The sequence below is a fragment of the Cherax quadricarinatus genome, chromosome 58, assembly GCF_038502225.1.
Source record: "Cherax quadricarinatus isolate ZL_2023a chromosome 58, ASM3850222v1, whole genome shotgun sequence".
Taxonomy (NCBI): domain Eukaryota; kingdom Metazoa; phylum Arthropoda; class Malacostraca; order Decapoda; family Parastacidae; genus Cherax; species Cherax quadricarinatus.
Window position 1 is genome coordinate 1026282 of NC_091349.1, and position 12966 is coordinate 1039247.

Genomic DNA, 12966 nt, shown 5'->3' on the forward strand with positions numbered 1-12966 from the left:
TAACGATTTTAATCCGTGCAAGAGGGATAATTGTTATGCGAAATAATCGTTATGCGAATGAATTTTCCCCATAAGAAATAATGGAAATAAAATTAATCCGTGCAAGACGCCCAAAAGTATGAAAAAAATTATTTTTTACCACATGAAATGTTAATTTTAATACACACAAACTGAAAAAGGCATGCACACTTACATGACACTTACTTTTATTGAAGATCTGGTGATGATTGATGGGATGGGAGGAGGGGAGAGCATTATCTTCTTACTGTTTAGAAGGGGAATCCCCTTCCATTACGACTTGAGGTAGCAAGTCCTTTTCCGGGGTTACTTCCCTTCTTCTTTTAATGCCACTAGGACCAGCTTGAGAGTCACTGGACCTCTGTCGCACAACAAATCTGTCCATAGAGCTCTGTACCTCCCGTTCCTTTACGATTTGTCTAAAATGGGCCACAACATTGTCATTGAAATAGTCACCAGCACGGCTTGCAACAGCTGTGTCAGGGTGATTTTCATCCATAAAGGTTTGCAGTTCAACCCACTGTGCACACATTTCCTTAATCTTTGAAGTAGGCACAATGGATTCCACAACTGGCATAGGCTTCTCAGGGTTAGCCCCAAACCCTTCAAAATCTTTCTTAATTTCCATACTAATTCTCACCCTTTTTACCACAGGGTTGGCACTAGAAGCTTTCTTGGGGCCCATGGTCACTTATTTTCCAGAAACAGCACCGAAAACACTGTAATAATACGAAATATTCCGAGTGTATGCTTGGATGTTACCGCGGAGGCTGGCTGGTAAACAATGGGACGGGCGGCACATGTGAGGCTGGCTGAGGGCACATTGGACGCGTCTCGGACGAAAATCGGTGAGCGGGTTTTTAATCGGTATGCGCGGCAAAAATTTTGCGATAAAAGTAATCGGTATGCGGAAAAATCGCTATGTGATGTAATCGTTATGCGGGGGTCCACTGTACAATTTACCCAGTGAATTGCCCCGTAATTTTAAAAGTACATTATATCAAGGGATTACTGTACTTTTTCCAGATATCATTCACAAGCAGTTTTATATGGATTTACAAAAATTTGTTTGTGGAAAATCTGTTGACCAAATTGCTTCTCATACATGGCTTATACTAGTGCTGTATTCTAGACGGGAGCCACAAAGATGCTATTGTGGCACTCCAGTATGTCGAGGGTGGCTTGGAGAATCTCCAGATGAGAAAACCAAGGAAGAAAAAGATGAAGAGCGAAGGAAAGAGGAAAGAGATAAAAGGAAGAGGGAAGAGAGGCGAGCCTATTTTGAGGATATTGATGTAAGTCAAGAGCAGTGTCAGGGTGATGTTATTCTTGCTTCAGATTTGGTTTGTTCACTTGGGTTGTACTAGGCAGAAATGTCTAGTCTGTAAAATGAAACAGTGATGGGGAAAATATATATTAAAATATGAAGATGGTTCCTTGTATATAATGGTTCACATTTTTAAAATTGTCTGTATTTCAGCTGGGTGATGAAATAGATAAGTTGAACTCTCACCGACTGAGAAACCGACAGGACACACTCAATCTCTCACGACTTATGGTACGTGCTGAAGATTTCAGCTCGCGAGTTATGCTACTGCAGTTACTTCAGACTGGGGAACCAGCGTGCAGGAGACTGTTCCTCGACTATCATGGTCTAAAGGTTCTCTGGTCTTGGATGGCAGACCTTGGATTCTCCCAAGAACATACAGCATTGAAAATTGAAGTTAGTACAACATATTGTTTCTCAAGAAATAATCCTTTCACTGTCCAGACTCTGAAATTGTTACTGTTCTCAGTGTCCCATCTTTTAAAAGAAAAAAAAATATTTTCTTTCTAAAGGTTATGACACCAAAAGTTTGAAATTTGATGAAAACTTATGGAATTATGCAGGCTTGAAGTTAATGGTCATGGCACAATTTATGCATTGGCGATATCACCCACTTTTAGTCCTATTTTTGTCAAAAGTGTGCGCATCTACTGGTTTGTTTTCTGCCACTGAATATAGAAGTTTGACAAATTTTAGCGTTCAGAATGTTTTTTACGAACTTCATAAAAGTGGGATAGCGGATGGTGATGACGTGCAGTTAGGTGATCATTTGATTATTGGCATGTTCAGTTTTTGAAAAAATGAAGGTACGTGTACACTATTTTGTATATGAGTAAATAATATAGAGTTATTGCATCAGAGTATGGTATATTATGTGAATGTTCATTACCACATAAATTATCATTATCTGAATATTCAAAATTGCTTTGAGAGAGAGAGAGAGATAGCAGGCACATGAGAGAATCAACCAGGGAACAGGTAGGGTTTGAATTCATGGCGAGTAAGTCGTAAAACTCCAGGCCAGTTCCGTGGTTTGTTTGCAGTCGTGTTACTATGATTTAATAAGAGTAAGGAAATGTTCATGTATGAAGTGCGAGAGTTTTTAATTTATTCACTCTTTAATTTTGCTGAACCTACAGGATGCACATACTATAAATTCTCTTTTTCTCTCTATAGATTCTGAAGACGTTGGAGTGTCTACCAATCACCAACAAGACACAGCTCACAGACAGCCGGGTACTGGCACTGGTAGAGCGTTGGAGCACGCAGACATATGATACATCTTCAACACACTCTCCTCCGCCTCCTCCTCCACCTAAGACTGACCTCCTGGGTACAGTTTCACTGTCTTCGGACTCAGAATCCAATAAGAAAACAAGGTTGGGGACATAGTCTCATTTATGTCTTTTGTCTTATCATGTCTAACCAGCAAATTGGAAATGGAAACAAAACACAGTTTTTGGTTTGTCCTGGACCACTATTAAGCTGTGATTGATAGTAGTCTTAAAATAGCCAAAACACTGTCCAGTTTCCCTTTGTCAGTTTGGGGTAGATGGCGAGTTGTTATAGCAGTGGTATTGTGACATTTTTTTTTTTATTACTATTATCTTGTTTCTAATCCTATGTTCCTTTCTAAATTGATGGAACTATTGACCATTTTATTCAACTGAGATGGTTTTGTGTAAAGTTTATAATGATTTGGTACTGAACACTTGTTTAGGAAATGTATCACTGCTTATTATGTTGGATCTCTTTGCTGCATTTGATACACTGATCAATGATTACTGATAAGTGATCTTTTCAGCTGTAGCTTAAGGATACTGTACCATTGCTCTTGAAATTATATATTTCTGATCAGTCATACGAAGTAGTTAGTGATTCTGTATCTGAGCCTCTCCTGTACCCTGTAGCATTCCTCAGGGCTCCACTCGTGGATTGGTACTATTTACTTATGTTGGTGGCCTAGCCTTGATGTTGAATATTCCTTGTGGTTGATAATCATTTTTATACTGAAAAAACACAGAAGCCTGCTTCAGCTTCTGCTTCAGCTCTCTCTTGATGGATATTTGCACTTGTCTGACAAATAGAAAATTGAAACTACGTAATTGAGGGTAAGATTGTCAGGGAAAATCCTCAGGACATAACAGATTGGAAATTTTGCTGCCTTTAATTGTGGTAGTGTCAGTTTTCTGCCTTTTCATTCAGTGAGGGATGTGTGTCTTCCTGCATCTTGATTCTCATTTGTTGGACTAATGGATCAGATTGTTAAATCTTGCAATTTTCATATATGTAATCTCTGTGCAGTCAGAAAATATCTACATAAGCACAATATCTTGGTCCTTATCTATGTGTTTTTTTTAACCTTGAATAGATTTTTGCTATTTTTTGAGATTACCTTGTGTAAAGTTTGCATGAACTTTATGTCTGATTTCCTGTTTTTCTTCTATTTGACTTTTTCTATCTGTTCATTGCACTGATATATCATCTAATTGGATGGTTTGATCTTTTGACTCGATAGAAGAAATCTACTTGAATCACCCGAGTTTTGTCAGTTTCTGTATTCACTTGGCCCCTGTACTTTACCAGGGTTAGGTTCTTGAAGGCGATGTGAACTCTGAAGTCGTGTCATACTGCTCAAATCCGATAAGAAGCAAAGGGCACATTTTGAATGGAATCCTCTTCCTAGTTTTCAGTTTAAGTGTCAAGCACCAGTTAAAAGGAATTTAGTCACTTAAAAAATAATGAAACCTGTTTGCAAAATGGCCTTCAGTAGAAATGTTATATAATGTATTCATATGGGTTACTAGTATGTGAATTCTAGGGTTCAGCTGTACAGTAATTGTTTTGTTTTATTCTTTCCTTTTTAAGCAGTTCTTGTGTAATCGAGCTGTCCTTCCAGTCATTGTGTGTCATGTTCTTCACATTTTTTTTTTTTTTTTTTTTTAAACAAGTTGGTCGTCTCCCACCGAGGCAGGGTGACCCAAAAAAGAAAGAAAATCCCCAAAAAGAAAATACTTTCATCATCATTCAACACTTTCACCACATTCACACATTATCACTGCTTTTGCAGAGGTGCTCAAAATACAACAGTTTAGAAGCATATACGTATAAAGATACACAACATATCCCTCCAAACTGCCAATATCCCAAACCCCTCCTTTAAAGTGCAGGCATTGTACTTCCCATTTCCAGGACTCAAGTCCGACTATAAGAAAATAACCGGTTTCCCTGAATCCCTTCACTAAATATTACCCTGCTCACACTCCAACAGATCGTCAGGTCCCAAGTATCATTCATCTCCATTCACTCCTATCTAACACGCTCATGCACGCTTGCTGGAAGTCCAAGCCCCTCGCCCACAAAACCTCCTTTACATATTGTAATTATTACTTATAGCTGCCTGTGCTTGTGTGAAATACTAGCTTGTAATTTAGTATTTCCAGTCAACTCCTTTCTTGAATATAGTATTGAGATTAGCATTTCATCTTTTTGGGTAACCCTGTTTTGGGGAGACATGGCCATTGCTAAAATGAAAATAATCCATTTTCTTTTTGTCGTGAAATTCTCCAAGTAAATTGTAATGTACTTTTATCTGCATTGTTTATCATTAACAGTGACACCAGTGAAGAGTCCGACATTGAGATGGAAACCAAAACAATTCCAAACTCTATAGAGGGATCAAGTGCAGATGACAGTAGTCTAGACTCTGAGGTGGAACAACCATCATTAAGTGTAAAAAAAATGGTGGAAGGCACCATGGCTGAAGAAGAGAGCAGTGACTCCAGTCAGAGTGATGGGAAAGAGAACCCCACAATATGTGGAAAAACAAATGGGAAAAGATTAGCAGTGGAACCAGGAGAGGATGATGAAGCTGTGGTTGACCAGAAGTCAGTAAATATAGAGAAAGAGGCACAAGAAACCCTGGAACTACATAGGACAGTGATTGCACTGGCAATAAAGTTGTTGGATACTTGGAAAAGCTTGAAGGAGTTCTTTCGTATACCCAAGAAGGAACGCATTGAGCTGATGAAAGAGCATGAACGTGAAGTTGACAGAGGCTACAAGGAGTATCTTGACAGAGAACAAGATGATGACCGTGATAGAAGGGATAAAGACAGGTGAGAAGTTTTTAATTTTTATGCTGTGTCAGGAATATCTGGCATGTTTCAGCTCATTGTTTGTCTAAATTGTAAATATAAGAGAAGTTTGAGACTTCCTGTGACAGTGTACAGTAGGTCTCCCGCTTACCACCCTAATGCTTTCTTGACAGTTGTATGGTTGCTACTCGAGCGTTTGGAACCCGGAACCTATTTTACCATAGACACCCGTGATATGATCCAAGATGTAGTCCCCAACCATAATATTCCATATCAAATTTCATTTTGTCACTAAAATTCAGGTAACTATTAGAAGGAAGATGGGTTGGAGAGAGTACAGGTAATGAGGTGGTCAGTGAGGTATGGGGTAAATTTACGAGGAGGGCAGGCGCAGGTGGGAAGAGGAATGATTGGTGAAGTGATGAGGTGAAGGTGGTAGTAAGGTAGAAAAAATTAGCATGTAAGAGTTTAAAAATGTCGAATTGATGTTTGGAAGGCATTGTGTATGGAGATTAAAAAAAAGTTAAACGACTGGTGACAGAATGCATAGGGAGAGTCAATGAGAGAATGGATAAAGCTCTTATCAGCAAATCTTTCTGAGAATAAGAAGCTATCTCGGAAGAAGACATGTAACTTGAGAAAGCCTGGGAAGCAGAGGAACTTGGCAGTTGAAAATGAAAGAGTGGAGATGTTTGATGGGTAGCTGGAGGTGCTGGGAAGATGGAGGGAATATTTTGAGAAACTGTTTAATGTTGATGAAGAAAGAGATGCAAGGATATCATGCATTGGAAGAGAAAGGAATAATATCTGTAGCAGTAAAGAAGAGAGATGCAAATGTAGGGAAAGTGCATGAGGCAGATGGGCTAAAGACAGATGTTAAGAGCAGGTGGGAATATGATTATTGAGTGGTTTGTGTATGTTCAGTATACTGTATTCATGAAAGATGAACAACTGTTAATGTACTGTATTGACCCAAAAAAGAAAGCGTGTAAGAGTTATAGGGTAATAAGCCTTTTGATACTAGGTAAAGTGCATGGTAGAACTATTATTGAAAGAGTTATGCTGAAACAGAAAGTAGGATTACAGAGGAGCAAGGAGGATTTTTAGGTAGAGTAGGGGACTTGTAGGTCAAATGTTTACATTCAAGCATATACAGTAACTGAGCAATATTTAGATAATAGTAAGGAACTGTTTGTCACTTACATGGATTTACAAAAGGCATATGATATAGATAAGGGAGCAATTTGATTCAAAGTGGAAGTTATTACAGTTGCTCTTTGTTGATGACAATTCTATTGGGAGATTCTGATAAGTTGGTAAGGTTGGTGAAGGACTGCGAGAGAGTATGTAAATGTAGGAAATAAATAAATAAATACTTGATTTTTACGTGATACAGAATTTTTTATAGAATTTTGATGAAGTATAGGGAGTGAGAGATTATCAGATTATAGGAAGGGAGTATGGAGGAAGTATTCTACAGGTGAACTGTAGAATAGATGAAGGGAAAAAGGAGGATGATGTGTTCAGGCATCAGTAGAAAGAAGGATGTCTGTAGAGGCAAAATAGGAAATGCACCAGAATAGTCAAGTCAAATTTTATTTCTTTGCAAGATTGCATTGAGATTGTGAAATTACAGTGTAAAGAGAGCCACTATCATGCCTAGGCATGATATAACAGGCTTACCGGATCCATTGTAGGGCTGCCAAGTAGCGGCAACTGGGTCCCAATAGTACTGGTAGGTAGGATCAAAAATGGGTGTCAGATAAGGATCATGACCCAGAAGACGACAACAGTCTACATGCATTGCCCACATTTCTTCCTGCATCTTTCGTTATTTAGCTTCTTCCTCCTCTTTTTGAACCTGTTGTTTAAAGTGAACACAAATTTAGTCAAACTGATAAAAATGTTTATGAATATAACAAACCTCATTTCCTAGTTTGAGTATACAAGTGTAAAAATTCCATCAAAATTACATTAAGGAGAGCAGCAGCTCATTATTGCCCCAACTCCATTATCACATACCTGAGCCCTTCATCTCTTTTTTTTTTTTTACGCAAGATTTTCACAAGGTTAAGTGTTCCTCCCTTTATTTACAAGGTAAGAGCTGTTACGTACATCAGCTCATATGAAAGCCTTCCTATTGTTATCATTGTATCATTATTAACCAAATTGGACCACTCGAGGGAGGTTCCTTGCTGCTAGTGAGGGGTCTCTCTAGGAGTAAGTAATTGGATCTGTCTTCCCCTTCCTTGGATCAAGCCTGATTGCCACCCATTACCCAAAGCAGTGTAAGACTCCTACAAGTTTAGTGCTTTTCCTTCATTTTAATGATGAATCGGAGCAACATTGAATGAGGCATGGGCTTTTAAGCATAGTAATGAGGAGGCTGGAGGCATTGGAGCTGTCATGTTTGAGAGCAATGTATGGTGAATATTATGCATAGAATTTTGAGCACAAAAATTAGATGGAGTGGGATTGTGCTTTATGCTGTATTGTGTAGCCATTTGCTGTCAATAACATTTAAATATTTTTAAGCTCGGTTTTCCATGATTTAACATTTTCAAAACTTAATACTTTTGCTCTACACTGAAATACAGTACAAATATAAAAATAATGATTGCTTTTTGAAATTCTTCTTTATTAACACTTATATAGATTTGGTATTCTCTTTTCATTCAGATACAACAGACGGGATTCCTATTATGATAGACGACGACGCTCTCCAGACCGTGAGCGAGACAAAGACCGCCATCGTCGAGGTGGAAACAGAAATGACCGGGACACAAGAGAAGACAAATCCTCAGATTCTCCAAAGATGTCCAAAGAGCAGAGAAGACAGCTATTTGCTTTAAAAGTAAATATTAAAATGTATGGTGATCATTGTCATTGCTGAGGATTGGATTATTCCATTAATAATTATTAAGTATTATTAGGTTCTCAGTACATGTATTGCTTTTATGCCTTTTCATTTTCCTATTCCCTTATAGAGCAACCTTCTGTACTATCCTAATCTCAACTATCTAGACAGAATTAGAAGTAGTTACACTATAGCTAGTTTTCAGCAAATAACTTTGATGTGGACCATGGGGTCTCCTGTTTGTTTTGTTATTTTACATATTAAACATAGTTTGTGCAGTCTTCATAGCTCAGTCTTGTTGGTGTGGATACATACCTCTGTACTTTTTCAAGTTTTGCTTTATATTTAGTTGGGTTAAAATTACATGCTAATAATGCAAGTGATCCATTGTTAAGGATGTGTGTGTGTGTGTACTCAACTATATGTAGTCCTAGCTCTGGGTCCTGCCTCTTGATGCATGCTAGATTCAAGCTCTTCTAGCCTTGAGGGCCCTATTAAACATGTTCTTAAAACTGTATAGGGAGTCTGCCTCTACTACTTCTTTGTCATGGTCATTTCACTTCCCAACCAACCTGAGACTGAAGAAATACTTCTTGACATCCTTGTGACTAATCTGTCTCTCTGACTTACAGTTGTGTTCCCAAGTACCTGTTTCCTACCTCTCAAACAGCCTGTCCCTGTCTGCCCTATCAATTCCTCTTGAGGATTTTGTATCTCGTTATCATGTCTTCCCTGGTCCCTCTGTTTTCCCGGAGTCGTCAGAGACATTTCTTTTATCCTTTTCTCATAGCTCACACCTTTCCTTAGCCTTGGAACTAGTCTTGTTGGATCCTTCTGCACTTTCTCCAGTTTCTTAACATGGTTCCTCGGGTGTGGGTTCCATTGTGGTGCAGCATACGCCAAGATGGGCCCAACACATATTGTATAAAGCACCTGGAATGTTTCTTTGTTGAGATTCCTGAATGGCACACTCAGATTTGCCAGGCAGGTATTGGTTGCAGAGGTAATTCAGTTGATACGAGTCTCTGGCAGTACGGTAGGCACTAAGCTTAATTCCAGGTCCTCCTTGAATGAGGTCTATCCTCCCAAGTCTGTAGTTTCCTGTCTTCTGGCTGCTTCCCCAGTCCTCATAACCTTTCATTTCCTGAATGGAGAAGAATGGTTTTTGGGACCTGACGAGCTGTTGGAATGTGAGCAGGGTAATATTTAGTGAAGGGATTCAGGGAAACTGGTTATTTTTATGTAGCCGGTCTTGAGTAATAGAAATGGGAAGTACAATGCCTGCACTCTAAAGGAAGGGTTTGGGATATTGGCAGTTTGGAGGGGTGTGTTATACATGCTTCTAAACTGTTGTATTTGGGCACCTATGTAAAGACAGTGATTATGTGTGAGTGAGGTGAAAGTGTTGTATGATGATGAAAGTATTTTCTTTTTTGGGATTTTCTTTCTTTTTGGGTCACCCTGCCTCGGTGGGAGATGGCCGACTTGTTGAAAAAAAAAATGTATATACGTATATAGACGAGAGCTTCTTTCTAACAAGATAGGCAGTAACCACAATATCTGTACCTTTCTTAAGAGCTTGACTTCATCTGAGATCATTTATTCCTAGGATGACTCGAGTCTGGAATATGTTTGTGGATGATGCTGTGCTTTTGGGAGATTCTGAAGAGAAGTTGCAGAGTTTGGTAGGATATGTAAAAGAAGAAAATTACAAGTGAATATAGCAACGAGTAAGGTGATGAGGATAAAAAGATTAGGTGACGAAAGATTGGATGTCAGATTGGAGGGAGAGAGTATGGAGGAGGTGAGTGCATTCAGATATTTGAGAGTGGATGTGTCAGCAGATGGGTCTATGAAGGATAAAGTGAATCATAGAATTGATGAGGGGAAAAGGGTGAGTGGTGCACTTAGGAGTCTGTGGAGACAAAGAACTTTGTCTGTGGAAGCAAAGAGGGAAATGTATGAGAGTATAGTTATACCAACACACTTATATGAGTGTGACACATGGGTGATGAATGTTGCAATGAGGGGAAGGCTGGAGGCAGTGGAGCTGTCATGTCTGAGGGCAATGTGTGGTGTGAATATAATGCAGAGGATTCATAGTTTGGAAATTAGGAGGAGGTGTGGGATTACCAAAACTATTATCCAGAGAGCTGAGGAGGGGTTGTTGAGGTGGTTCAGACATGTAGAAAGAATAGAATGAAACAGAATGACTTCGAGAGTGTATAAATCTGTAGGTGGAGGGAGGGTGGTGTTGGGGTTATCCTAGGGAAGGTTGGAGGGAGGGGGTAAAGGAGGTTGTGTGTGAGGGACTTGGACTTCCAGCAAGCGTGCATGAGCGTATTTGATAGGAGTGAGTGGAGACAAATGGCTTTTAATACTTGACGTGCTGTTGGAGTGTGAGCCAAGTAACATTTATGAAGGGATTCTGGGAAACCAGCAAGCTGGACTTGAGTCCTGGAGATGGGGAAGTACAGTGTCTGCACTCTGAAAGAGGGGTGTTAATGTTACAGTTTTATAACTGTAGTGTAAAGCACCCCTCTGGCAAGACAGTGATGGAGTGAATGATGAAAGTTTTTTCTTTTTTGGGCCACCCTGCCTTCGTGGGAATCGGCCAATGTGTTAAGAAATAAAGAAATAAAAAGTCAGTTGACTAAATAAAATCACTGGTTCACAGAGGACTCCAACTTCACCCTATTCCCTATTTGTATGTCTCATAACAATAGGAAGGCTTTCATATGAGCTGATGTAGGTAACAGCTCTTACCTTGTAAATAAAAGGAGGAACACTTAACCTTGTGAAAATCTTGTGTAAAAAAAAGAGATGAAGGGCTCAGGTATGTGATGATGGAGTTGGGGCAATAATGAGCTGCTGCTCTCCTTAATGTAATTTTGATGGAATTCTTACACTTGTATACTCAAACTAGGAAATGAGGTTTGTTATATTCATAAACATTTTTATCAGTTTGCCTAAATTTGTGTTCACTTTAAACAACAGGTTCAAAAAGAGGAGGAAGAAGCTAAACAACGAAAGATGCAGGAAGAAATGTGGGCAATGCATGTAGACCGTTGTCGTCTTCTGGGTCATGATCCTTATCTGACACCAATTTTTGATCCTACCTACCAGTACTATTGGGACCCAGTTGCCGCTACTTGGCAGCCCTACAATGGATCCGGTAAGCCTGTTATATCATGTAAATTATGCATTTGTTAAGAAAATTTTTGTATAACTATTTTTTGGGTGAAGAATTCTTTAGGTATATCTCAATTAACCTTAAGTATTTTAAGATCACATAAGGTTTAATTGTATTATTCAGTCTCAGTTTACTTGTATTTGAGGATAAAAGATGCATCCTAACATTCATAACTGGCAATATTATTGAAAAAGTGGCAATAATGACAAGATATTTGATGATAATTTTACATGGTTTGATTTCCAGATCCTAACATCCCTGTGCCAGCAGCATATGGTCAGCATAAAAATGAGAGTGATGGTGGATCACCCTTATCAATACTGGTCCTTGCTCCAGATGGTGAGCCTGTTACTCCAGGTCATGGTGGACCGGATGATCCACTCAATCCAGCAAACATTCCATTGCCTGGTGAAATCTCCAGTTTACCCCAAGCATCACCATCCCAGCCCTTACCTGGACAAGCTGTACCCTGTGAAGGTACTCCTCCACAAGGAGCCAAGGTTCTTTCAATACCTCTTCCTGGAGAAGTACCCTCAAACACCTGTATTGGGTCTATGCCTTTAGACCCAAGTACAACACCCTTACCAAGGATTGAGAGTGAAGAAGGTCCTCCACCACCACCGCCACCAGGACCCATCACCATTCAGTTACCTCCACGGTGGAAGATAGCACGGGACTCGGAAGGACACGTGTATTTTTATCATGTTAAAACTAGAAGTAGCCAATGGGAGCCACCCACTCTAGAACAGCACCAGCAACTGGAAGCAGAACTGGGATCAGATTCAGAATCAGATTCTTCATCCTCTGATGATTCCGACTCGACGAGCTCTAGTGATGTAAGCCTGATATTAGCTAGAGTTTTGAATAGCAAGTCATTTATACATTTACTTTCAATGCTTATGTAGAAAAATTGTTTACTGGTTTTTATTGATTGTTATGCTGATTGCATGAATGTCATATTGTGGAAGAGTTTCCTTGGCTAGTTCTTTGTGTAATGAGGCTCCTGTGTCACCTGCTCAGAGCGAAGACTTCTCAAGTGATGAGGAGGAGGAGGAGGTGGTGGTGACGGTGGAGAGAAGTGGGGTGTCAGATGAGAAGATGATCAGACGCGTGCGGGGCAAGAAACGGCGGTCAGAAGCACTGGTGCAGGAACGTGTTATCAGCGTAAGTGATCTCAACCTTCCCTGCTGAGGAGACTCACCACTGTGACACAACCATGGGTGCTCCTGCAGGGCTTTTAATGTCATTTGTCATGTATTCTAGTTTTGTCCCATATAAATGCAGTCCCTATTAGCCCATGGTTGAACACCCCTTAGCCTATGACACACTGTACTGTAGTTTCAAGTTTTTTGACAAGCATGAAGTTAGTGTCATGGACAAAAGAGGAATATGCCAGGTGCATGAAATATCAGCAGATGCTGTCTGTATTATTTTATCTAATTTTATATTTAACTGCATTTTTGTTTGTTTTTAT

At 39.5% G+C, this 12966-nt stretch overlaps 1 protein-coding gene across 4 annotated transcripts in view; it reads left to right on the top strand.

Moving 5' to 3' along the window:
* Window positions 1–12966, top strand: part of Set2 (SET domain containing 2) — a 185053-nt gene that overhangs the window by 157903 nt on the left and 14184 nt on the right. For 3 of the 4 annotated variants that reach the window (XM_053790028.2, XM_053790027.2, XM_053790029.2), the window contains 8 exons: window positions 1151–1313; window positions 1499–1741; window positions 2522–2724; window positions 4960–5463; window positions 8098–8296; window positions 11297–11474; window positions 11739–12328; window positions 12513–12656. In XM_053790028.2, coding sequence (XP_053646003.2) covers window positions 1151–1313; window positions 1499–1741; window positions 2522–2724; window positions 4960–5463; window positions 8098–8296; window positions 11297–11474; window positions 11739–12328; window positions 12513–12656 — 2224 coding nt within the window. The remainder of the gene's footprint in view (window positions 1–1150; window positions 1314–1498; window positions 1742–2521; window positions 2725–4959; window positions 5464–8097; window positions 8297–11296; window positions 11475–11738; window positions 12329–12512; window positions 12657–12966) is intronic. The other variant, XM_053790030.2, reaches the window with a different exon arrangement.